The 27010-nt window shown below is 43.6% G+C and overlaps 7 protein-coding genes across 7 annotated transcripts; 4 read left to right on the forward strand and 3 right to left on the reverse strand.

The window, feature by feature from the left end:
* Positions 1–2684: 2684 nt before the first annotated feature.
* HO173_011114 (uncharacterized protein) lies at positions 2685–3041 on the forward strand (the record flags this gene model as incomplete). The annotated part of the gene is made up of 2 exons (XM_037312996.1): positions 2685–2883; positions 2932–3041. 2 exons carry the CDS (start codon positions 2685–2687, stop codon positions 3039–3041), a joined length of 309 nt encoding a protein of 102 aa, XP_037160045.1.
* A 229-nt stretch (positions 3042–3270) lies between these two features.
* Positions 3271–3753, reverse strand: HO173_011115 (uncharacterized protein; the record flags this gene model as incomplete). The annotated part of the gene is made up of 1 exon (XM_037312997.1): positions 3271–3753. One exon carries the CDS (start codon positions 3751–3753, stop codon positions 3271–3273), a length of 483 nt encoding a protein of 160 aa, XP_037160046.1.
* A 521-nt stretch (positions 3754–4274) lies between these two features.
* HO173_011116 (uncharacterized protein) lies at positions 4275–7423 on the reverse strand (the record flags this gene model as incomplete). The annotated part of the gene is made up of 3 exons (XM_037312998.1): positions 4275–5410; positions 5503–5617; positions 5702–7423. 3 exons carry the CDS (start codon positions 7421–7423, stop codon positions 4275–4277), a joined length of 2973 nt encoding a protein of 990 aa, XP_037160047.1.
* Positions 7424–13388: 5965 nt separating this feature from the next.
* On the forward strand, positions 13389–14564 carry HO173_011117 (uncharacterized protein; the record flags this gene model as incomplete). The annotated part of the gene is made up of 1 exon (XM_037312999.1): positions 13389–14564. One exon carries the CDS (start codon positions 13389–13391, stop codon positions 14562–14564), a length of 1176 nt encoding a protein of 391 aa, XP_037160048.1.
* A 1101-nt stretch (positions 14565–15665) lies between these two features.
* Positions 15666–18550, forward strand: HO173_011118 (uncharacterized protein; the record flags this gene model as incomplete). Its single annotated transcript, XM_037313000.1, has 10 exons — positions 15666–15861; positions 16050–16189; positions 16268–16296; positions 16356–16840; positions 16902–16950; positions 17099–17162; positions 17279–17375; positions 17428–17551; positions 17620–17805; positions 17866–18550. The coding sequence occupies 10 exons, from the start codon at positions 15666–15668 to the stop codon at positions 18548–18550; spliced, it is 2055 nt and encodes a 684-aa protein (XP_037160049.1).
* A 657-nt stretch (positions 18551–19207) lies between these two features.
* Positions 19208–21011, forward strand: HO173_011119 (uncharacterized protein; the record flags this gene model as incomplete). Its single annotated transcript, XM_037313001.1, has 2 exons — positions 19208–19474; positions 19524–21011. The coding sequence occupies 2 exons, from the start codon at positions 19208–19210 to the stop codon at positions 21009–21011; spliced, it is 1755 nt and encodes a 584-aa protein (XP_037160050.1).
* A 938-nt stretch (positions 21012–21949) lies between these two features.
* Positions 21950–26295, reverse strand: HO173_011120 (uncharacterized protein; the record flags this gene model as incomplete). Its single annotated transcript, XM_037313002.1, has 6 exons — positions 21950–22256; positions 22322–22827; positions 22946–25072; positions 25119–25185; positions 25244–25760; positions 25818–26295. 6 exons carry the CDS (start codon positions 26293–26295, stop codon positions 21950–21952), a joined length of 4002 nt encoding a protein of 1333 aa, XP_037160051.1.
* Positions 26296–27010: the final 715 nt, after the last annotated feature.

Consider the following 27010-nt stretch of genomic DNA (forward strand, 5'->3'; position numbering starts at 1 on the left):
GCAGAAGATCCACAGAAATAGCATCTTACGCCGTCGCCGAACCACCAAGACCATGCATCTTCACGGTTTGCATATTTCGCCTTTTTCCCGTGCTCTCTAGCATGCGGGGTTACCTAGACGGAGTCCGAACGTATATTAAACATACCTTCCAGGGCTGATCCGTGAATGCGAAAGCAATGGTAGCACTAGCCTTGTCTTTCCATTCTCATTGAGGGTGATGCTGCTAGGTATTTGACACTGAAGTACTCAGATGGCTCCTCGTCCAAGCCAGCCCAGAAAGGAGACCTGTTTCAAGAGTCTGACTCATAAGGCAACCGTGTCGTGCCTCACATTCTTTTATCCTCTGTAAAACCAGAATCTGCCGGCAACCGAAGAGGCTCACCGCCTGCTCCAAAGCGTGTGAACGAAAGCTGAGCATCTTTCCTTCGCAATCCCCTTTCTCCACAATCATATTCAAACCTATTCGATCGAGACCGCTTTTCCCTCACAACATCGCTCTCCTCCAACTTCTATCCCGAGACCCAAAAATACCTCGACATCTTCTCTTCGTCCCGGAGAGCGCTTCGCCAATTCCCCACTATGGCTCCTATCCTCCACCCTGAAGAACACCAAACACTCGAAACCATCATACGGAGGGAATGGCCTCAATGGAAGCAAGCATGTAATATGTTGAGGGCAGCCGAAGCCGCCAAGGAGCATTTGGATCCCTGCATTTATCGAGCCGATCTCTCGGGCGGAGAGAAATGTCCATGTCATCAGTTGCGCACATATACCTTCCCAGGATGGACTGCGGAGCGCACATCTAGCTACAAGGGAGGTTGAGAACTACTTGAGATTGCTCGTGGACGCTGACTGGTTCTCACAGGAAGCCATTGGATATGAGGGCACGAATGAGGAATTGAAGGAGGCCATCGTCCAGGCTCACCGAGAAGTAAGCCAGACATCCAGGTTTTGGGTATTATTACAGATGGCATGACGGGTAACAACAAGATACAGATCTACCAGACGCTAGAAGCCGAGGATGCTGCGAACGCTGCGAGTACTCAAATGCCAGGTCGAGCACCATGATTACTCGGTGGAAATCGCGGAATTAGGCAAGGTTGGCATTTAGTACTCAGCTTCACACATACCTAGCGTCTCGACCGCGGACCATCGAAACGGGAACCTGCTGGAGGGATTTGAGCGAGGAGCTGCGATTTCCCAGCCTGTATCGTACTGAAAGCAGAACGACACTTGGAAAGCCGGCTCAGAGAATAGCTCCGCCGTGAAAGCCTCTTAGATACCTTAGCGTCTTGGAATTCACTTTAAGCCCTGAAACTGCATACTGGAGACCGAAAAGGGGCTCGGTAATGCCGTCATGAGCTCATACTCCTTGTAAGAGCATATGATCACCCTAAAGATGCGACTGCGAGCTGTGTCTCGCGTTTATCTCTACCAAGTGTTTGACTTTTATGCCTGCACGATGCAGAAGAAGTCCACACCAAGGTCTGCACCTAGAGGCGCCCTGTTCTCGTTTGATCAGGATCAGTCTGGAACCAGTGGCTGTTGAACAACGAGATGATTAGGTCTCGCATGTATGCTAGTGGCGGAAGGGGCTCTGTCGGTTAGGATGACTTAGTACCATACGCGCAGATGCAGCGCCCCGTCAAAGGTGACTTTGTTCTTTTGCAATACGACTCACCCGGAACGACCATCCAGAGCATACTTAAGAAACGAACTCTTCCCTCCAACAGTCCAATCACAAGCAGCCCAGCGGATCACCATCCCAATCTTCTCAGCTGGCAAAAGAGATCGTCAACCCGGACCAAGCTTCTTCTTTACTCTCGAGTTCTTACGTCTAGACCCTAGGCCCGTACCCACGCACACATTTCTATAGACAGACAGATTCTATACCCCTGATTCGCAACATCTATTAAAGATGTCCAGCACCGTGACTCTGACTTGGGCAATCCCAGGGGACGCCCATCTGCTGGGCGCCAGACTGGAAGCCTATGTAGAGACAAAGCAACAGTCTCCACCCTGAGACTCCGCCAACAGAATGGGAGTCCCTCCGAGACGCCTCTGGCCCCCCCTTGAAATTGTGGAAGAGATCGTGGGACATGTTCATCTTCTGTTCGTTGAGACGTTCTTTGAAAAGCGATTTCGAGAGTGGTTACAGGTCACCAATTGCCTGGACGGCTGGTGCCATGCGTCGGTTTTTGAAAATGACCACTATGAAAACTACCAAAAAGACCTTAACCATCATCTCGAGGAAATCAATTCGCAGACACAGCAGTCGATGGAGGGAAGGAGATTCGCCAAGGGTCGCAAGATTCGAACATGACCCTACTGATCGCAGCCGACTTGCTGATAACGTTAGATGTTCGCGCAAGACTTCGGTCTTGAGATTTACTTCGACATCATCCCCCGAGTGGGACCAAGGGTGCATGCCCTATAGGACAGTCGTTCTTGGATACATTAACCCTTCCATTGCTCCATTCGAACATCGAGAGGTCTAAAGGGCCAGAAGTGGCGTCGGTAAGTGTTTCGGAAGCATCTCTCTGTACCGTGAGAGAAAGCACTGGAAATGAGCGCTGTGGCAGTATTTAGCCTCAACATTCCTCGAACCATCACTCCTGACACCACCCACCACCCACCAGAAAGCTCTATTTCAAATAGCCATGAAAATTTTGCACCTCAAGCCGATGTCTCGAGAAGACGGTGTACGCGAAGCTGGGCTCTTAGATCCTCCAAGCTTTACCACAGAAGAGCAAGACTCCTATACATGCACCAACGTCGACTGCCTCGCACAATTTGAGACGGCAGTTGACCTTCACGCCCACTATTTCACAGTCCATGGCAAAATCCTCGCAGATTCTCGAGAGGGCTCAAAAGACTCTGATGGTAAATAAGGAACTCTCAACATTCAACACTTGAGCATGATATTCGCAGGATCAACAACTGCAGACTCGAATGTCGATGAATGGCCAAAAGCAATGATCCTATCAACTGGATTGCTGGCTGCAGGTCGGTACTACGATAACAATGACGACGAAGACTGAAGAATTGTATGGAGAGGCGGATGTAACAGATTCCAGGGTGAAAGCCTTCAGGGTTTTTGCATGGGCGGTAGAGGTCTTTCGCATAGAATTTCATAGCGTGGAAGAGTGACCGGCTCTGCAGAGTCACCTGTTTTAAAAGACATTATTCAGTACCCTTGCCCGATCATAACCATCTAGTATGCAGACTTGACCCCACCACCTAATGTAACCGAAAAGACCCAAACCAACCTCATATCCCCCTTACAAATCCGTCACATGTTCGTCTCAGTTCGAGTGTTGAGGACAAGAGACCAAGAGTTTGCGCCAGCCATACTCTCATCGGAACATCGGCCTGCATTCCCAAAGCCAGGTGCTGTGAGCACGCGCTGTCCTTAACCCTTTTGTCCAGAAAGCAGAAAGATACCGGCAATTCTGGCGCAGCGATGGGGAACGGAAAGTCGGAGAAGCCACGTTTGACGTGGCCTATCTTGAGAGATATAATTTCATGAAAGTTCTTCGTCCCTAGGAGGTATCGGGTCCACATCGCCTCCAACAGTACTACGTCCTGTTCCTCAGCGAGCGCTACCAGCTTTTGATACTGCTCGCGTTTCACAGTGACGGACTTCTCGAGAAAGACATTACGCTTGTTGTGAAGAGATGTTCGTATATAGAGGTAGTGGAGCGGGCGCGGCGTAGATACGTAGACGATGTCAAATCTAACTTTTGCCAGCATTTCTGGGAATGAAGAAAAGATCTTGATTTTGTTTGCCTTTGGAACGTTGTGGTCTTTGAGCCATGATGTTGCTCGATCTTGGGATCCAGTCGCAGAGAATGTAACCAATTCATGGCGAATTGGGTCTGTGTCCTCGCGCGGTAGTAGCAGATCAGCTACAGAAGTCTCTGCTATGGCTCATAGCCCGAAGAAGGCCTAGCTGTAGGTGAATATCTCGCCCAGTGTTCCAAAGCCTGTGAGGTAAAAAGGTTCGCGAGGATGCAGTCGTGGGTAATATGTCAGCAAGACGTTGTGTCCAGCATGAAGCTCTCTTGCTTCAACGTCATACAACAGAGGGGGGGGGGAGTGTTCTCTGCGTCTTCCGAGGCTTCGCGAACCAATCAGAGCGCGGGGACTGAGAGAGAGAGCGTTATTTCTCCGTTCACCCAAAGACAGCGTTCTCCCTTCTCTCTAATGCACTCGAGCTCTCATTCTAGCTAGGACTCAGGTGAGTTTATTGCAAAACTTTCCACGCCAGCTTGTCAACCGCTTGCTCGTGATAAATCATCATTTCTGCTGTCACTCTTGCCGAGGTTCGAGCTCCGCGAAAGAGTCGGAGTTGGTCTATTTGGCAGAACTGTGCTTGTTCGACGTGTTCCAGGCGTCTGCTTTTGCTCGATAAAGTCAGCGTGCCATGCGGAAGGTACATCCCTCTGAGAGGCTATATCCAAATTGGTCAAGAAGCCGTTGACCTCTTTGTTAAGTTCTTTCCTTCTCATCCTTGCAGCGGTATCGTCCTCCGTTTCGACAGCATCAGACTTCAAGAGTATCTGTGCCAGAATTGTCTCGCTGATCTTTCTGTACTCAAAGTCTCTCTTTCTGGGGTCAGCAGGTGTATTGGAGATGAACTCAAGTCCTTGAGGGACGAGCTCAGTATGGAACTTATGAGAAAGAAAATCAATATCCTCAATCGGCGTTCTTTTGACAACACACAGCACCTCGCTTCTCATTTTCAACCCTTCTTCATGGCAGGTGCTGGCATCGGTTTTGAGGGTCTTGCCCTGGTAGACCAACGTGACTCTGCTGGCGTCTTCAACGTCAAACTCTGTCGCTGCTTGCTGCCGAAGGTGCCCAACTAATGTCAGTCCCCCCGCGAGCGAAAAAGCAGGAAACTTCAATTTGTACAATGAGCCTTTGTGCCTCACGACTATGATGTCGGGTTCGTCACTGCCTGGTTCGTCTTCTGAATCCATCTCAAACTTGCTTTGATAGCTTGTAGACTGTGGTTCGACTGGATCAGGCGTTTGTATAGTCGGATCTGCTTGAGTGAATTCGTCAGACTTCCTATAGGATTTTCGATGATGAGGTTTAGGACCACGTTCAGCTTGCCGCTTCGCGCGCCATGCCCGTCTTGAGGTTTCTGCCCTAAACTTCGGGTTTGAGTCCAGGAGCTCGGGTGGCTCTCCCACTGGCACCGTATTGTAATCGTCGACGTTCTTGGCATTTTCACGGGGGACTTTTGGTCCCCCGCTCTTCGAATCGGAATCTCCGCTGGGCCGGCGCTCTTCTTGCCCTTCTAATGGTATGAACTCTCTGTCAACTTGGGTAGCGATCTCTTCAAGCCTGCGGCTCGACAGAAGACGATCGATTGCCCTCTGCGATGTTTTCATAGATCGCCCTATGTGTAATCAAATTAGCCTTGGCAACATGGGCACACAACAATCCTAAGCGTACTGTCCCCAACGACAAGCGATAAAGGATATTTCATACCTTTTGGTAAAGATATCTTGGTCCACTTCGGCCGGACTCCCGCGTCTTTTATGACTTTGACGAGTGTTTCGGTATCGATTGAGGAATTCTTAAGAACCTCCGCAAGGAGAAAACGCTGTAAGCACAAGGTGGTTAGCAGTGCAATACTTATAAGTACATTGGCACTTGGAAGCGCAGCTATATCCATTAGGGGCCTCACTTCTTCATCCTTGTCCAGAACTTCTTCATCGAGAATCTCATCTGAATCGTCGGATTCCCAGCCCATCGCGTCATCGTTCAAGGCGAAGTTTGGCCGAGCCGATCGTTCCTCTGTGTGCGCGGTCATAACATCCTGAAAGGTTGGCAATCTGACTGTATTAGCACGCATGACTCGACAAATGTCTTGTCCAATCTCCACCGCAGGAATAACATATTCCTCGCGAAGTCCAGTACTTCCAGCTATAATCATGCCATACACATCTCCTGTTGTAGCATCTACGACCCAAGATCCAGAATCGCCAGAAGAAAGGCTTTCCCCAAGTTCGACAGACCAGACACGCCGGTATCTGTTATCTCGCGGAAACTTGATAGCGCAATCCGAGCCGGTGCCGATTCCAGGCACGGCACCTCTCCGCGTTGCCACCAAGATCTTACCAAGTGGGGGCGTAGACTTGATGTTTCTGAACAGGAGATGCTCGGGCATTCCGGCGCTTCGTAGTTCTGGATGTAGGTAGACTCCATTGATTGCGTATTTGCCCCAATCACCAAGCTCACACAGTGCCCAGTCGAGTCCCTTGGCACTGGACAGTCGGGATTTGGCTGTGATGTGAAGAGAATTCCAAGCCGTGGTGTAATAGCTCTGGTCTTCAACAATCCTGCTTTTCCGTTTCCGCTGTAGTCGGCGCTCATGATGGGGTTCCTGGGGTGGATCCAGCCCTTCATTCTCATCACCATCATCACTAGAGTCCTCGTTGGCCCAATCGCTATCGTAAAGTGGAAGTTCTGTTGTGCTTCCAGAGAGGCTTCGTTGGCCGAAGCCTTCATCTTCTTCAGTGAATGCATGTGCGGTCGTAAGGCCAAAGCAAACATCATCGACCATGATAAAGCCACCCAAGGTTGTGGGTCTACCCGAGTCTGGAACGATGATCTCTTCCGCACCAAATCGAAGAGGTACGTGCTCCTCATCTGAGGTGTCCATGTCATGCTGCACGGGCATTATCTCCTCCAGAAGCGTCATTGCCTTCAAACTCTGCTCCAGCTGTTTTCCCTCCTCGACTGTCTTCTCGTACGTTTCCTTCTTTTGGTCCTGCTCCTCCCCCATTCTCGCCTGATATTGTGTGCCATGCTCATGGTGGTCTTCAGAGCCGAGTCGGCGGACACGTATGGGATGACCGTGATCATCACGTCTGATGTCGCCATTTTCGTCGAGGGTGTAGTCCTCTCCACTTAGAAAAGAAACTCTCCGATCCATCCGAAGTCTCAAATCACAGAAAGGTATCGCTTTTAGCGCAAATTTCGCAGCCTTTAGGACTCCATGCTGAGATACAACTCGGTAAGTCCTCTTCAAGACCGTAGACTGGTTACAAGATATCACGACTGTAGGCTGCGCGCATGTTTTGTCGTGTCCTAGCATCCAACAATGACGCAGCGTTGCAGTACCCCGAATACTGCGGCCTTTGTATATCTCTCCTTCATTCTCACGCAGTACCTCTCCCACTCGATCCCTCAGATCCTGATGCCATCTTTGTAAAGCCAACCCAACCAAGACCCATCGCTGCCGACCACCAAGGTCGCTCAATTGATCGCCGAAAGAGTTCTCGAATGCTGGATCCGTGCGCTCGCCAGCAGCGAGTGGTGCCTTGTTCTTGAGAGCGAGGATCTTTTCACGAAATCCTGGTTTCTGGTATTCACTGGAAGTTATGGATGCGAGATCGGAGGCCATGTCCAACTCAAGAAATTGTCTCGAAAGACCCGTTGGATGGAGACATGGGTGCGCAAAGACGAGTTCGTGGGGTTATTCGTAGCGGTCTGGGCATGATGGTCTGGAGTACTCATAACTGGACGGCCACAGCCTCAAAGCAAATGGCAGAGGAAGCCCTTCTCATGGTTTCTGGGTAGGATTCTTGTATTAGCTGTTAGCCTTGCTCCGCCTTGTCCCTGGAAGAGTGAACACTGAACACAGAAAGTGTGGGGATTTCCACCGGCGGCTGGCTGAAGTACGGCGGACGAGGGCTGATATTACGACAAAACCAAAAAAAAAAATCTTTAATTTTTTTTTCCTCTTTTTATTTTTATTTTTGCGATAACCTTACCTATCTATCTCTTTTATATGATATTCTACTTTCTACTAAGAGGATCTTATATATAATATCTCTTTATAGTACTAATAATCGTTTATTTAAAGAATTAGAAGAGTATAAAGATAAGATTTTTAATTAAATTTATATAAAGTAATAAAAATAATAAAAGATTATTATCTAGCTAATAGATAATAAAGATTTAAAAATTAATACTTATACGCTTTAATATCGATTAAAAGAAAAAAACTCTTATTAATAAAATTATATAAAAGACTTTAAATAATTATAAAATTAGATTTAATATTTATTCTATAGAATTAAAGTTTTAAATAAAGAAATACTTATATAGCTAAAGTCTAAAGGCTTTTAAGTTATATCTTAAAATCTTATATAAATTAAAAAAGAGCTCGACTTTAAGCGATTAGAATTAAGTTAAAAAAAGAGAGAGTATATAGATAAAGTCTTATAAGAATTAATTAAGTAGAAGCTTAATAAGAATATAATTTAGAGTTATAAATAAGAGTAATTAATAGAATATTTTCGAAAACTAGAATATCTAATTATAAGATATTCTTTATATAAATTTAATTATCTTTATATATATTAAAGTATTTTAGAGATTATCTCTTTATCTAGTATTATATAATTCTTCTTAATATTATTAATTAACTACTTCGGAATATATAGCGAAAGCGAGGTAAATATATTATTTTTAATTTAAATCTAATATAATTTATAAATAGTTATAATAAGCTTTTAAATTATAATATTAAGATCTATAACGAAATAGATAATTATATTTAATATATTCTATAGCTTATTATAAATATTATTAATTATATAACTATTAATATTCTATAAGAATTTTTAGATTATATTTTCATATTTAAATAATAGCCTCGATTTATATAATTCGATTATAGAGAGCGAGACTATTTTAATAGTATAAATATATCTTACTTTATAATAAACGTATAATTCGAAAATAGCTTTTAAAGAGTATTATATATATAAAATAAGTATTTTTAATTAATAAATTAAGTCTTAATAAGTTTAACTAATTAAATTTCTTTTTAAAAAGTAAATAAAGTTCTTTAATACGCTTCGAATAACTAAAAAGTATTCTAAAGACGTTCTGGCCGATTGAGTTATAATTCTTATAATCTACTTTTCTAAAATTTATATAGAAGTTATATACTACGTAAATAATTAAAATATATATTTAATATATAAATACTTTTATCGTTCGAAGTCTATATAAAGAAAGTTATATATTCTCTTCTAATATTTTAAAGATAATATTAAAAATTATAAACTTAATTTATATAAATTAACTTTTATATAATTATATTATAATATAGAAGATTAAGATAAGTTAGTATATCTTTTCTTTTTATAAATATAGCGTTCTTAATATAACGAATCTCTACTTTATATAAAGATAAGATTTATTATATTAAGAATACTATATATAACTTTAACTTAAATTTATTCTTTATATAAAGAACGCTATATATTAATTTAATATTAATTAAACTTATTAAATCTAGAAGAGTATCTTTTATTCTTTATACTCGAATAATATAATACTTTTCTTTATTATCGAGAATTTAATTTATATTTATTACTCGCTATTCTCTTATATAAGCGTTAATCGCTATAACTAGATTATTATCTAGCTCTTTATATAATAGTAAATAATTATAAGATTAAAGAATATAAATCTTAATTTAAATTAGTTTTAAGATTAAAGAGTATATTATAGTAGACTAGATTAAATCTATAATTATTAGAAGATATATAAAAATTAAACTTTTAAGAAGATAATATAGATAAAGATTTTATAAACTAGCTATAAGAAGTCGATAATATTCTATAAATATTCTTATAATCTATTAATTACTTATTATATAATCTTATTTCTCTTCTTTTTAACTTTTATATATAATATTCTCTAATTTAAAAGAGATTATATATATCTAGATATCGAGATATAAATTAATTAATATATAATATTTAAGTAAATACTTATAGTATAGAGACTATAAGACTATAAATTCTTACTTCGTATAATTTATTTCTAATATATTTAAATATTATTTAATTAATTTTAACTAATTACTTATAATTTTTATATTTAAATATTATTTAGACTAATCTTTTTAGATTACTTAATAAGTATTAATTTATTTAATAACTCTTTAAATTATTTTTAGCTAAATCTATTTATATATTAATTAAATAGAATAAATTTTTTTTTTAAAATAAAAAATCTATTTCGTATAATTAAAACGTAGTAATTATATTATAAAAATTAGATAGAGTAATTAAAAATCTTAAATTTATATATTAGTTAATTATAAATTAATCTATATTTAGCTAGATGGATATGGATATAATAAATTGGTCTAAAATTTCTACTTAGTAAAAATAGCTTATTATTATAGATATATAATAATTTATTATTTTCTATTAAATTTTAGAGATTTTTTTAATTGTATAAAAATATGGCTTTGATATAAATAGAGTTTTAAATTTAGTTTTATTATATAATTAAGGCGTAAGATATTATTAAAGATCTTATTAAATAAATGAAAAAATAAATAAAAAAAAAAAAAAAAAAAAAAAAAAAAAAAAATTTTATTAATAAAAAGTATATAATAGAGTAATATTACGCGATATTCTTCGACTAATAAAAAATTAATAATCTCGCTAATAAATAACCGCTCTTATATAAATATTATAATTATTCTATATATTATATAATTTATAATTATTAAGAATATAGAGATTTTAGATTTTATAAAAGTTATTAATAATAAAAAAATAGATATTTACTCTTAATTAATATTATATAATTTATTAACTACTAAGTAAACTCTATTATAATTTAAATTTCTTATTATTTAATTTAGAGTTATTAGAATTTTATCTATAATGATATTATTTAAGAGCGTGCTAATTTTTTATAATTATATAAAAATTATTTAAATTTTAAATAATATTTAATATAATTATAATTTAAGGTTAATAATCTTATAAAGCTCTCTAAAAGTATATCGCTTATATAAACTATAAAAGAGTTTTTAAAAGGGGATTTCTTTATTAAGTACTATAAAGAAAAGAAATAAATTATTTTTATAGTTACTTAAGAGCGATAAGCTTATATAAAATTATATAAATCTCTTATTAAAGAAGAGGAGTTATTTAAAGAAGACTCTCTTATTAAATAAGAGTTTTAAATTAAATAAGAGTCTTAGATTAAGAAGAAGAAATAACTTATATAATTCTAAAGTATCTTATAATCTCTTTCCCCTCGAAATTAATATAAGTAAGAAGATTTTTCTATCTTTAAATTTATATAAGAGTCTTATACGATTAAATTAGAATCTTAAATATCGATTTATAAAAGATCTCGTTAGGATCTTTTTATAAGTATATTATTCGATAAACTATCGAAGAATATAATTAATTACTAAAGAAAGAATATAATAATAACTCTCGATTAATTTTTAATTAATTGTATTTATATAGAGTTTAAATCTTTCGTTATTATAGTATTTATAGTAGCTTATATAAAGTTACTTTCTTTTATTATTATAATATTCTTAGCGATTTATATAAAGTTAATTTTTTTTATTATTATAATAGATATAATAGCTTATATAAAGTCGGCTTTTTCTATTACTATAGTAGCTTTAATAATAGTAATAATATTAATTATATTTATATCTATAACTTATAACTTATTAAATTATTTTAACGAAGAATCTTTATTTAATTATATAAGAAATTAGATTAAAGAGCTAGAGAGATTTTTAAATAATAAGAATAAAGAAATAAAGAAGATAGAAGAAAAGTAGAAGTAATAGCGATAATAATAGAAGTAAGTTAAATACGATCTATTTATATCTTATACGATATTAATTATTAATAGATAAATCTTTATATAAAAGAAATAGATTAATTTAGAGTATCTTTTAATAAGAGACTTTAATATATTTAGATCTTAATATCTTTTATAAATAGTTTATTTAGAATAGTTAATTATTATTATAGCTAAAAAACTATAATAACTTTTTTTATATAAAGTAATTATAGATAATTATAATAATAATAACTAAGTAATTATAATAGTTTTAGTAATTATATTAAACTTAATAATTAATAACTATAAAGTCTAAATAACTTTATATAAATATTCTTTTAAAGATAATATATTTAAATTTTATTCTATCTATATTATATAAAGAGAGATACTTTATATAATATAGAAGAATAGTTTATCTTAGCTTTTCTTTAATAAGATATTAATTTTAAATATTATATAGAGATATAAATTAATTATTTAAGTATATAATTATATTTTAAAATAGACTATATAAAAAAAAGACTTATAAATATTATATAAAAGAAATTTAATATATATTTAGATAGTAATAGAGTTATTAATTCTTTCTAGTAACCTTCTCTTTCTTAATTAAGAATTAATAATCTACTTTTAATTCGAAGAATTATTATCTCCCTTGAATAAATGAAAATAGTGCTTATACTTTTCTTCGCTCTTATCTTTATTATCTCTAAATTATCTTTTTAATATAAAGAAGTATTAAGCTCTATAATCTCGCTATTTATAATTAATATATATTTTCTCGAAATATCTCGCTAAGCGATAGTATATAAGAAAGAGGCGAAGATTAGAACGCGAAGTTTATAAATATTACGAATAAGTTATAGAGGTAATAAGTTCGCGTAATTAAATTAGAATAATATTAATATATCTTAATCGATATTATCTAATTTAATAAGACTAAATCGCCTCTTAAAAAAAATTAATATTCTATTTTAATAAGATTAGAATAATATAATTAATCGAGCTATAAATAAAGAATATAAGCTATTATTATTCTATAAGAAGATAAGAATATTAGTTAGTCGAGATAGCGGTAAGAATAATAACGGTAACGGCGATATTTTATAAGATAAGAGCTTTATTATACGAAGTTAGCTAGCTATTATATATAAATAACTTTATATAAAGTAGAGAGATTAAAAAAGACTATAGAAAGTAAAGATATTAAGATATTAAGAGAGATTATAATATTATATTTATATTAATAATAGTAGTAGTAGTAATAATAATAATAGTAGTAATATTAATATATAAAGTTAGTTAGAAGTAATTTTATATAAAGTAGTATAAAAAGAAGATATTATAATAGTATATCTATATAATATTATTATTATTATTAAAAAAGAAGAATTTATTTAAAGAAGAATTTTATATAATTTTTATAGACTAATATCTAAATTAGTCTAATTAAGTTTAGAGACTATATAATATATTTCTAAAGTCTTAATAATAACTCTCTATAATAATTCTATAGTAGTTAAAGGAATAATATATATACTTTATAAAAGTTAAGAAATATGCTTAGTAGGAATCGCGAAACGAAGTCCTAAAACTTTTTTTGGGTTTGTTTTGAAGGGACGATCTGCCGCCGAGCCCCCAGGGCTTACGATTAGCTCGAACTTCGAACTTCGACGCATGTCAGAGGAACGTCGATTATAGATTTGGATCAGCTCTGTTTAACGGAGACAGCAGATATGTCATTCATCTCGGCGCCAAGCCCTGAGCCAGACCTCCATAAGTTGCTTTTGTCCGAAGATCCAGACGATGCCTTGGACAAGAGACTTGAAGACCATATTACAATGTCTCTGTGGTCTACCCAACAACATCACAATTCTGCGGCCTACTTTCTGTATTTCAGGGAAGAATGTGAGGCGTGGAGACTTAGTGGCAGCGCCGTTGCCATCCAAACATACCAAGATTTCTTGGATCTAGTCGAACATTTGAAGCGAACTCGCAATGAAAAGCGCTCTGCCCCTGCTGTCCTTGATTTCTTTCCTCCTTTACGGGCAGCCGATGATGAGAAAACGCCAACGCCATCTCTTACAGAGGAATGTACTTCTGGGCAGCTACACTGGTCGTTGAGACATCGCTTCCCGCGTTGTGATCTAGTCTCTGCTACAAATTCCATCTTCTTGACTGTACGTCTCTGGCTAATGCTGAATGTGGGGTCTTCGGCCAACCTCACTCTCTTTCCCGGAAGATCGAGCCCTGAATGGATGGAAGACCAAAGTCTTGACAATTTTATTGATTCGTGCTTTCCTGTTTCTGAATGGGGTCCTAGGCTGTCACAATGGCCATTCTCCCTAAACGCCTACAACCTGGAACGCGTCGGAGGATTCGAGCTCGTCTGGACTGACCATCTGGCTGACCACCTCTACCTGAACGAAGATCTTGGCACTATCAGCATCTACCACCATGTCCATGTCCTACGTGGTCTTCTCCAGGCTAAGTCACCCAATCAAGCGCTTCCAGATCGGCTGCTCACAGAGACCCTCCAAACGCTCGCTCTCATCATCCCTCGGGCGAATCGAGACTGCAAAACTTGGTTCGAAAAGGTGCACAACAAATACGCAAAATACGCGGAGAACATCGACCACGGAGCCGGAGACGTCGAGCTGCTGCACTGGGCCCGCTCAACGGAAAAGTACAAGTTCTGGGGCCAACGTTTGATCACGATTAAAATGGCGTATGATGCTTCGGAGCCCAAGAACCTGGGACAGTGGTGGCGTGATAGACGAAGGAGGGTGGAGTGGTACACATTCTGGGTTGCGGTTCTGGTCGTTTTCTTGACCATTGTCTTCGGACTGATTCAATCCATCACTGGTGTTATGCAGGTCTACTACGCGGCACATTCCGGGCAGTCGCCATAGGCTCTGGCGTTCCATACCCAAACCTCTACGGAGGGCGCCTTATGTGTCTTATAGTCAGAAATGCGCTACGATACCACTTGTCGAAGCACTTCATATGGGCTTACACCCCATGAATCGTACCGCTATAAGGGCACCAAACCCGATTCAAGACTACCTCGGTGTCAGGACTCGATCTCGAAAGTTGAGAGTTTGTTCGGTCGGCGTCACCAAGTATCCCAGACTGCTGCCCGATCTTCAAGGGCTAGGATGGGACTCCGAGAGAGCTGCAACAAGTAGAAGAGGATTGGAGCGCAAGGTACCAGGACATAGAAAGAGAGAGGCACAATCACTAAATTGCGTGGGAGTTGCGTGAGATGCTGTCGTTGGATTGTATGATTTGCGCCTGTACTATCCTTCCATTTGTACTTTGACAATGCCTAGCATATTACAGGCCCCTAAAAGGAACAATCCTACTAGATCTCTTCATGCCATCTCTGTACATTGGCATTCGCTAGATGAGTTGCCGACCACCATAGTGTCGGGGTCACTACATATCAAATGGATTCCTTGGATACCGAGTTAGGACTTATGCACACTCAATAAGACAGCACTACAGTCATTAGCGGCGTGTTATTCAAGTCAGCGGGTCTAAAAATAGAAGGTCCTGCAATATGACCACGGAGCCCCAAAAAGGCAGGTTGTTCAGCCAGCATCGCAGCTGTGCTGCACTAGCTTGTATGTATGTGTCCTCTTAAAGTAGGTCTAACAGACCGAAACAGCGCGGCTAAAGCGGCAATGACCTCTACTCGTACTCAACGCGCAACCAATGATAGTGAGTCTTGGACCGGATAAATGTATTTCCGTCCCAGGCCATCATCCACTTTTTTTCAAATGGAAACGTGTTCACAGCATTTACGTGGTCTTAAAGAGCACACCACCACGAAATTTTACAACTTCAGTCAACGACACTCTACCGCATGCACACTCCTTATACTTTTCGCTCATTGCGCTCCCCATCTCATACAACGGTAGCATCCTTCTCTCCTACCTGAGACGGCCGCACTTCAGTGCCCAACGATACCCTTCCTCTTACAATCCTAAGACCAGATAACATCTCACATTATGGCTCGCTACTCGAGGGCAAACCGCTCGGGCCCATCATGGTCTCCTGTCCTCATCCTTCTCTGCCTCTTGATCTGTCCGCTCGCACTACTAGGTCACGCCAACGCACAAGGAGATGACCAAGAACCACTAGGGTCTGAGACCTCGAGGCAGGATCTTGGCGATGTCATAGGCATAGATTTGGGGACCACATACTGTAAGCAGCTGCCCCAGCTCTCCTGTTCCTGTCCCTGATATGAGTCGGAAGCCACGCTGCGGGAGTACGTAAAAATGTGCCGCAACTGACTTACGACTCAAATTTTGATCTTGAAAAGGGAATCGCTGACAAGAGAACTTACAGCGTATGCATTCCGCGATCACTCGTACAACCTCTCGCTAACGAAGCCAGCTGTGTTGGTGTCATGTTGAACGGCAAGGTGGAGATACTTGTCAACGACCAAGGCAACCGCATAACACCGAGTTATGTGGCCTTCAACGACGAGGAACGTCTAGTCGGAGACGCAGCTAAAAATCAGTACGCCGCAGTACGTATCTTCGGAGCCCATTGTTTCCTGAGAGGTCGTGCTCCCGTAATCAGTACTGACCGTGAAACTTCATTACAGAACCCAGTTAGGACCATATACGACTCTAAGTAAGCGAATTGACGCTGGCTTTCTTGTCGATAGAACCTTCAGCTGACAGCTTCGGCAGGCGACTGATCGGACGCAAATTCGTGGACAAAGACGTACAAAGTGACATTAAGCACTTCCCCTTCCGAGTCACAAACCAGAATGACAAACCTGCCATCACCGTTGAGGTCCAAGGAAAAGACAGGTCGTTCTCTCCCGAAGAAGTCTCCGCAATGGTACTCGGAAAGATGAAGGAAATCGCAGAGAGCTACCTCGGAAAAAAGGTGGTCAACGCTGTTGTCACCGTTCCAGCATACTTCAACGACAATCAGAGACAGGCTACAAAGGATGCCGGCACCATCGCCGGCTTGAACGTCGTTCGGGTCGTGAACGAGCCAACCGCCGCCGCTATCGCGTACGGTCTTGACCGCACTGGTGACGAACGTCAAATCATTGTCTACGATCTTGGAGGAGGGACCTTTGATGTCTCTCTCTTGACCATTGACAATGGCGTGTTCGAAGTCCAAGCAACAGCTGGAGACACCCATCTCGGAGGGGAAGATTTTGGTAAGTAGCTACCAGCTAGGCCTGCGCCAATGGCGAAGATAACATGCTCACCCTCGTGCAGACCAGAGAATCATCAACTACTTCACCAAGAGATACAACAAGGACAAGAGGTACGTGGATCCTGAGTCCATCCTTGCCTTTTTGTAAACCAAAAATCGGAGCCTCGAGATAGATATTGGGAATCTTTACTCTATGCATCTTTTTCGAGGCTCAACTCCAGTCTTGATCGAGCAATGCTGACACCGAACTCTTTGACAGCGTGGACATCACCAAAGATCTGAAGACGATGGGAAAGCTAAAGCGCGAAGTGGAGAAAGCCAAGGTACGCATTCTCCAGCCTTCAGAATCTTCAAGCCATCCTTGGGAATGTCGACTCTGCACATATCTGAGGCTCTAAAAATCTTGAACGAGGCATGCTGACTCGGGGACCTCTATTAGCGTACTCTTTCTAGTCAAATGTCCACCAGATTGGAGATCGAGAGCTTCTTCAAGGGAGAGGACTTCTCAGAAACTTTGACGAGGGCTAAATTCGAGGGTTTGTTACGATTCGGCCCGTGAATTATGCAGTACTGACTCGGAGACCTCAGAATTGAACATGGACCTCTTCAAGAAGACCCTGAAGCCCGTCGAACAAGTCCTGAAGGACGCAAAGGTCAAGAAGAACGAGATCAACGATATCGTTCTTGTCGGAGGGTCTACTCGTATTCCTAAGTACGTTTTTACGGAGTCCAACTCTCATCCTTGCTACTGTGGGTAGGCAATACTGACTTTGCAAAAAGGGTCCAGGCTATGTTGGAGGAATTCTTCGGAAAGCCACTCAGCAAAGGCATAAACCCAGATGAGGCTGTAGCTTTCGGCGCCGCTGTTCAGGGCGGTGTTCTCTCCGGAGCCGAGGGTACGACTGAGATCATCCTCATGGACGTGAACCCATTGACTCTCGGTATTGAAACGACCGGTGGTGTCATGTGAGCGACAAAACTAGCAGTCCCATCTCAACAAAGCAATGCTGACTCCCGCTTCTTTAGGACAAAGTTGATTCCACGAGGCACCTCCATTCCGACACGCAAGTCTCAGATCTTCTCCACGGCGGCCGACAACCAGCCTGTTGTCTTGATCCAAGTTTTCGAGGGCGAACGTTCCATGACAAAAGACAACAACCTTCTCGGCAAATTCGACCTCACAGGCATTCCACCAGCCCCTCGTGGCGTTCCTCAGATCGAGGTTTCCTTCGAACTTGACGCCAACGGAATCTTAAAGGTGTCTGCTGGCGACAAGGGCACAGGTAAATCCCAGAGTATCACTATCACAAACGACAAAGGCCGCCTCTCGCAAGAAGAGATTGACCGCATGATCGCTGAGGCCCAAGAATTTGCTGAAGAAGATAAGGCTACATCGGAACGCATTCAAGCGCGCAACGGTCTTGAGAACTACGTGTTCAGCCTCAAGAACCAGGCCAACGACGACGAGGGTCTTGGTGGCAAAATCGACGAAGACGACAAGGAGACTCTTTTGGAAGCCGTCAAGGAGACCGCAGATTGGTTAGAGTCGAACGCCCAAGACGCCACAACTGAGGACTTTGAGGAGCAGAAGGAGAAGCTCAGCAATGTGGCATACCCTATCACAAGCAAATTGTACGCCGGCATGGGCGGTGACATGCCCCCTATGGGTGGGGAAGATGAGGATGAAGATGCCGGGCACGATGAGCTATAGGCGCCAGACTTCCCCAACTGCTGTCGCTCATCAAAGAATCGAATATTGACAGGTACCAGCTGTATGTACAATGCGCGAGGGCGAATACTTCTTGCTTTGCGATTTTAGATGTGTGCACAGGTGTACAAAAATGATAGAATTGATATCCACCAATCCCACTATCGCATTGCCTCTGGTGTACCGACTTTCGCATTCACTCAGCTTTCTATTATATCCGTAAAGATGACCGGTCGTAAGTTGCAGGTCCTGTATGGCTCGTTACATGTAGGTAGTTAGTCGTGGATAACAGACCGGGTCCCAAGGCGGAACTTAGGGTTAGGGTTACCACCAGCTAGAATACTGGAGTCAAAGAACGCGAATTCTCCAAAAGTTCATCTTCAGTAGTAGAGTACTCGTATCCTACCTAGGTACTCTGGAATTCCCTCTTGACATACCTCTTGAATCCTGGCACACCATGGTATGACTTCTCTAGAGCTACCTTCGTCTGTCGCAGTCGCGAAGTCAATCGCCGGAGCAGCCTCATCTGGGTCCTCATCACACGGAGGATTGACTTGAGCACGAGACATTGAAATCCGAACCAGCGACAGCGTCATCGCTTACACGACCAGCAGAGTCTGTCCTAATTCATCGACCTCTCTGGTTCCATCTTCCTCCAACATGGCCTTCAACTTCAACTGGTCGCCTTTGACAGCCGATGCCTCTTTCTACACTAGGGCACAAGAGCTTCTCACGACTGCTTTGAACAAGTCCCCGAAGCCCCCCATCATCGTCGACGACATCCTAGTCAATGAGCTCAACCTGGGCTCCGTGCCTCCAGATCTTGAGATCCTCGAAATTGGAGACCTGGCGGAGGATCGATTTCGGGGCATCTTTAAGATGTGCTACACTGGAGATGCATATCTTACACTGAAAACCAGAGTCCAGGTACGTAACAGAGATGAGCGATCTCTTGAACGCTGCTGATTGTCGCTAGGCAAATCCTTTGAATACCTATCTATCTACAAAACCTTCCTTCACCTCCCCACAACCTCTCGCTGCCTCCTCTGGCCTCACGATCCCTCTACAAATTACACTATCCGAAATCAAGCTATCCGCATTTATCATACTGGTGTTTTCAAGGCAGAAAGGTCTCACGCTCGTCTTTCGAAATGACCCGCTGGAGTCGCTCAAGGTGTCTTCTACCTTCGACGCAATACCCTTTGTCAGAGACTATCTGCAAAAAGAGATTGAAGGCCAGTTGCGGACGCTTCTCATGGATGAGGTTCCTGTGATAATCCATCGTCTGTCTTTACGACTCTGGGTCCCAGAATATCGAGAACGAGAAGACGAGGAGCTAGCGCGGAATCTCCAAGACTCCGCAACCGGAGAGAAGCCAATGGATCCATTAGCAAGTCCTCCTCAAGATCCAGTGGACAGTTGTGGGAATATTTTGGATGCATCGCAGATAGCTTCTCTATCTCTGGATTCAGGCCCCGAAATGCACGCTCTCTTCTCACAAAAGAATCTTCTGCGCCTGAGTGCTTTGACGGATTCGCACAGGACTTTGTCACTTTTCACACCTGGCATTAGGGACGTTGTCTTCAGGGCTTGGGCGGGGCCTACGGAAAGAGGAGAAATGCATGGAAGCAGTGGACGAGCGACGCCTATGACGCCGGTCATGGCACGCAGCCAATCCTACACGGGCAATGCTAGTACAACATACGTGTTTTCGGAAGCCGGTGACACTGGGCATCATCCGTCCAGACCGGGATTGTCGTCCTTTGGATCGGCAGCTTCAGGCTTAGGTCTCGGATCAAACAAGCACGGAAAGACCCACGGAGGGCGGAAGCGAAAGCGTCGGGTCGTCAATCTAAGGAAGAAAGCAACGGATGGAAACGATGTGGAGAGTGTGAGCGGCGAGAGTACCACAGCGTCTGGGACCATGTCTTCAGCACCGTCAGAATCTGGCGCTCGTCCTGTCACACCAGAGCGATGTGACGGGGAGCTTGTCACTCCTCCTAGGACGCCAGAAAACACAGCGGCACAAAAAGAGCCAGGCGATGGCACGCCTCTACGGTTCAGGAATTTCACGCCTCGTCAGCCTCAACGAGCTGATGTTTCAGAAAACACACCCAGGCAACCCCAATACAAGGTGCCCTCGCCACATTCGCTAACACAGTCTGGTTCTCGAACCGCCAAGCGGCCTTCGTTACGACCGCCAGATCCTTTACAAACTACTCGATACCCTGTCGAGAAAGGACCAAAGCCAGAAGCTTCGTCATCCTCAACGGCAACTCTCCAACAATTATCTCCTTCACCCATCGATGAGTCTTCTTCAGGTGGTATGGTGCCACAGCCCTGGTTGACCAAGATGGCGGGTGAGATTGCTCGCAAAGTGCAAGATCAGAAGGCGGCGAACAGTGGATTTTGGGATCGAAATAACGAGGCACAGGAGGAGCCGCCGCCCGCTTACGGGTCTTAGGCTAGGCATGTTCCACGAGGCATGATGAATGGGCATTTTGGATGAGCATGAGGAGCGCTGATCACGGCAATGGGCGTTGGCGTTGGATACCCTCTCTGCTTATTCATGTACGATTAGGAGCTGATGTAATAGTCTTTGGCTGAGAGATAGCTAGACAGCAGTCAAAACGTCGGAAAGATCGTTGGCAATAGCTGTGCCCTTTTGGTTTCAGCCCAACCTCTTTCGAGCACGTCTCGTGCACTGATGAAGCCCTGTCCTCGACTTCCATACGTACTCTTGCCGTTGGACCCGGAACGCCCCCTGGCCGTGATTTGCCGGAGATCATGAACCCTCGGCCGTACGCACACATTGATCTATCCATCTATCGACCGGGAGCGCATACTCCAGATGGAACCCTAGAGCCTTTCGTTGGGCCCGATCCGAGCAAGAGGCCCTGAAAGGTTCAGGGAATCGTGCGGCCAACTGGGGCAAAAGGACCGCCAACTGACCACAGACCGCCAACCCCATGTAAAGGAGCCAGACGCAAGGCCCCGTACCCAGTAAAAGTCCGGCGATCATCTTCGCATCATTCCTACATACAATGCACCGATCATTTTCAGTAGAAGCTCCCAAACGAGGCTTGATGTGGGGAGGGGGGAATAGATCGCCGACATCTGCGGAAACGAACGGCCGCTCCGGCACCGGCACGTCCAAAAAAACCCACACAGCGAGCGGCTCCCACCCCATCTTCACGTTATTAAAGACCAACACCTTCTCACCCGGCACGTCCTCCCTCCCATCCCCATCATGCGCACGATGGATCCCCGGTCCAGTCCAAGGGTATCCGTCCCGGAAAGACGCATGCTTTCATCGTTCAGTGATTGATTGGTCGGTTACATGGAAGAGGATCTCTCTCATTGTACCGAAGAAAAAGGGGTGGGGGGGGGTGGTCGGATACGTCAGCCCCGCGGACCGTCTCGTTCGTCATCTGCACGCCCATGGTGCCGGCAAAGGAAGGAACTCCCACTAGACAAACTGCTATCGCTATCGCTGTCACGAACGAAGAGGATAAACTTTGGCGTCGGGGTGGAAGCGTCGTGAGATCTTGGTAGCGAGAGGTCGCGGCCGGGTGAGTCGACGGTGGCGCGCATGGCGAGGTGGGATGCTGTGGGCGCTGAATGTGGAGACAATGATGGCGCTTGGGATTGGGATTTAAGCTGGTCGGCGAAGAATAGAGTCTTGTGCGGATGGGTAGTCGAAGAGTTCCTGTTCCACGATGATGATCATCAATTAGTTTGCCCGTTGCTGTCGTTGGTTGCAAGTGGGCGAACTGGATTGAATGAATGGATGAACGAACGGAACCTGCCGCCATGTGATGGCATGGATCAAAGCCTAGGATATCCAATGCGGCTTTCAGCGACGTGGTCCCAGATCTCGGTGGGCCTGCACCGATGACTTGGAGTCCAGCGTTGGCCTCGGCTTTGATGCGTTCTCTTTCGCGCTGAGGCAGGTCCAAGAGGAAAGTTTTCTTGATCCGACGGTGTGCCATTTCTGACGTTCCTGTGGCTGCTGGGTTGAAAGGCTGGAGGATGAACGTTCCCTTTGCCTGCGGACAAGTTTTCCCTCTGCAATCGCAACAGAGCACCGCCGCACCGAGCACACTTGGAGTATAGTTCCCGTTCAAATGCTTGCGAGAAGTGATGACGACTGTAGGCTTGACGGTCTGCACGTTTGTCGGTACGCATTGGCCAGAATGGCGACGGAGCCAGGCCAAAGGCAGTGAATCTGTGTATACGAGATGTAGTATACCATAGAATCTAAAGATACTGTCCACCTTCTGTTTTCGTCCAGCCGGGTGAGGTCAAAAAGTCCGAGACTCATGACGCAAAAGCCCACCCAGGAAAGCTTTTGCTCCATCTGTATGTAATCGCAGTTATGGCAACGACCAGTGATACGCGGAGACCCTGGGTTAAGCCCCAGCTTCGACGTCTCGCAAATGCTCGCGCAGCGCAGACGCCTCTGGATGATCGATAGAGACCAGGAATGGCCTCCCGCCATCGACCTTGACTCCACAGACTCCATGCGTAGAAGCGCATGACCCCGAGTGTCATTTCGTGTTCATCTCCCATCACTTTCTTCCTCTGCTCAACCGCTTCCAAGAAGATGGGGTCCGACTCTCGCCATCGCCTTTGTCCGTTTAGGATCCTTGCGAGCCGCACCCGCGCAACCATCGTTTCCGGGTGGTCCGCACCAAGCACAGCATCAATATGTTCCAAAACATGTAGGATGATCTTCTCCGCTTCCTTGAATCGAAGCTGTTCGAGGTAGGTTTCTGCTAGGCCGGATTCCGAGAGTAGTTGATCTGGATGTTTTCCCCCTCGCACCCTTCTCCCAAGAAATACTGCCCGCAAATACAACCGTTCGGCTTCTCTTGGACGTGACTGACATAAAAGATTCCAAGCCAAACGTTCAGTCGATATCAGGCTGCTCGGATGCTCCTCCCCCAAATAGTCCTTTCTTCTCTCGATCAGCTTCATGAGCAAGGCCTCCTCCTCTTTTAGACGTCCTTGCATCCCATAAAGAGTAGCCAAGTTCTGGATTGCATCTAGAGAGTGTGAGGAACTCTCACCGAATATTTTGTTCTGGCCTTTTATCACGTCCAGAAATCCTGTCTCTGCCTCTCGCAAGAGCCCTTGCCTGGCATGCACAGCAGCGAGATTATCGATACTAGTCAATGTTTGCGGATGCCCGGGACCGAGGAGTTCTTTCCTCCGTTCTAAAACTTGCATCGTTATCTTCTTGACCTCCGGCCAACACTCCTGCTTCGCTAACGTTACGGAGAGCTGGCTCATCGCGAACAGGGTGACCGGGTGATCTGGCCCAAGGCTACCTTTATAGAAGTCAATGACCTGGCGTCTTAAAGCTTCGCTGGCATTGTAATGACCCTTTCTTAGATAAACGCCAGCCAAAACTTCCACGCTATCATAAGTGCGGAAGTCTTCTTTACCAAGAACTTCTTGTTGTGCTTCATGAACCTGTGTAATGAGGGTTTCTGCCTTGTCCAGACGGCCTTGCTCTACATAGACACCAGCTAAGAAGGCTTTGGTCGAAAGCGTATTGCTATGATTCTCGCCAAGGACCCAGGTATAGATATCCGAGATATGCAGGTAGATCCTCTCTGCTTCCGACAATTGTCCTAGGTGGCTGTACATTGATGCTAGACAAGTAGTCAAATCGAGCGTGGTTGGATGGCTTTCTCCCAATATTTCCATTCTCGTCTGTGTCAAAAGTAGGAAGATCCATTTTGCCTCTTGCCAACGTCCCTGTCCTGCATAGTTGACACCCAAATGAAATAATAATTGGGCCGTTTCCGGAATCCTATCGTTCAGACATGCCATGATATCGATGAGAACAGCCGGCTCCTCTGAGTCAGATGTTTCCAGCTGCAGTGGAGGTTTGCGTGGTCCCTCGTGGTTCCTCCATCGCCCAACTTCGAGTGTTCTCCATGCACTGGTCGAAGAAGCGTGCACTGACAGTTGAAGATAACCCGGCTCATGTCTCAGATCTTGTAGCAGCCCAACTCGCAAAGATTCTGCTTCCTTGTATTTCCCTGCGGCTTCCATCCTAGACGCTTGGTTGAGCTTTAGTTCGAGAACGGAGCAGTTGTGTTTGCCGAATGCAAGTTCCATATCCCGTATCTCTCTCTTGCAGTCCGCCATGGCTATGGTCAGCTCATCGTCTTTGGGCCTGATGATAGAACTCGCTTCCGATAACAGACCGCTGTATGCAAGGGATTGAAAATCGCCATTGCGGTAATTTCCTCTGTTCATTGTTCCCTTCGCCAGTTCCACTTGCTCATCGAGGTCTTGGGCACAACGTTGAGCTCGCTTCGCCCAAATCTGAGACAACTCATCGTTTGACGGTGTTCCGAACCCCGTCTTGTAGCAGAATGCAAGCTGAAAAGCCGCATTGAGGCGATGTTTCTCGAAAAGACCGCCTTGGGCTTGGTTATGAATGCACTCAAAAATGTGACTTCGCACACGAGGATGTGCTCTCATCAAGGAGTAAAAGGTTTTGGCAATCTACAAACGCTTAGCGAAGGAAAGTTTTGTCTTGAAGGACACGTACTTCGAACTTGATACTAGAATGATCAATTTCCATCTGGTCCGTATCCAATGTTGCCGGACCGGGCTGCCTGTTGAATATTAGAGGGACTCCCAAGCAGCAAACTTCGTCAGTCACCAAGACCATACCAGCCAGGACCCAAAAGCGACGCCAAGTCCTCAAATTTCATAGTCCTCTTAGCAGGGTCACGTGCAAGAGCTGACAAGAAAAACCGTTCTAGGTTTCCCTTCTGCTTGGCAGGCAAGCTTGCCACTGATCTGACAAGACCGCCAGCGAAATCTCCTAGAGTATCTTCGTGCTTCATGCTGTCTAGCAACTTCGGATCATGAAACGTGCATAACTGAGTCTTCCTTGTTGCTGTGGGAACGTAATCGCTATCTAATGGCCTGTCGAAGAAGAGAATCCAGAGACATAGCATGCCGAACGAATATACGTCCAATTTTCTGGCTCCCAAGACTGTAAAGCCACGGTGGTGATATTCGGGAGGGTCCCACGGCCGTGATCTAGGCGGCTTGATCAACACATCTTCCATTTTCTTTATCGCCCATCCCGCGTAGCCGAAATCTGCTAACTTCGCATGCAACTCGCCAATGCCATCCTTGTGGATAAGCACATTTTCGGGTTTGATATCACCATGACTCATATCTACTCAGTGAGCGAGAGTCCTTCCCGCTCTACCAGAGCTAAGGAACTTAGACTTACAATTCGAATGCATGGCTATTATTGCGCTTGCTACATCAGTGCAGAGTTCAAGTCTTTCACGCATGGTTGTCGATCTCCCCTGTTCCGAGCACATGAAAGATCTCAAGTCCCCCAATTGAGCCTTCTCTAGGATTAATACTGGCCAGACCTTGTGACTTTGTTGAGGAATCTCCCAACCAATTCCCTCCAATTTCACAATGTTCTGGTGGTGTCGGATCAGAGGATGACTCAGGATCGAGATTTCCGAGACCAGGGCATTGAAGCCTCTCTCTTCATCCGTATCCGCAAATTTCATTCTTTTGAATACAAAATCCATTCGTTTGCTGTAATTCGCCTGCCATATCTCCGATGTACCACCTATCCCTAACTGGCCCCGACCTTGCTGCCATGTCAGAGATACGATGTCGATATCGTAGTATTGAGCTACTGCAAGGAAAGAGATCAAGTCGTTGCGAGAGTTCATCGCGGGCAGTTCCATTGCTGACTGGTGCAGCAAGTCTCCCATACCAACTGAACGTGTTGAAGGCCACCCATGACCAACCTCTTCTGACGTTCGCTCGCTTTCCGACATTTGGCGCGCTATAGATTCGGTGTGAGTCCAAGGCCCATTAAAGCTAGAAATTTGAGCGACCAGGGACCTGAGCGAGTAAGGATTTTGAGTGAGTAGAGATTTGCTGACTTCAAAGGATTCTTGCCGAACAATTAGCGTTACGGTCGGCTGCGTCTACGAGGTCTGCACCAAAACTCCTGGACATCAAGACTCCCACGCCAAGATCTCGGATAACGCCCTACATCTGCCTCGAAATTGCGCCTAAAGGTCCCTAAAGCTCAATTCATGCGCTCCCAGGAAGATCGTTCTGGGGCCCGCTACCATAGGGCCGCCTTCCGGGAGTAGGAGTAGGGCTATCTAGCGCTGTCCAGGACTTTCGGTGTAGACCTCCGTACTACTACTCCTCAACTCAACCCTAAAGCCGCTAAGGTCGCCTTGAATCTGTACAGTTATAAACGCAATCAATTTCTAGGTACAATGTTTGGTAGTATTTGACAGATCCGGCCGTCAGCTAGTACAGCGATTGAGGGAAAAGAAAAGCATATAAAGAAGGTGATTGTGAATGGAATCATGGAATGAGGATCGAGAAGAACGAAAAGTACTCGGCGAATGAGCTGCCGATCCCGTATGAGATCAGGATGCA

Source organism: Letharia columbiana, assembly GCF_014066305.1.
Source record: "Letharia columbiana isolate WasteWater2 chromosome Unknown Sc0000057_s0, whole genome shotgun sequence".
NCBI lineage: Eukaryota > Fungi > Ascomycota > Lecanoromycetes > Lecanorales > Parmeliaceae > Letharia > Letharia columbiana.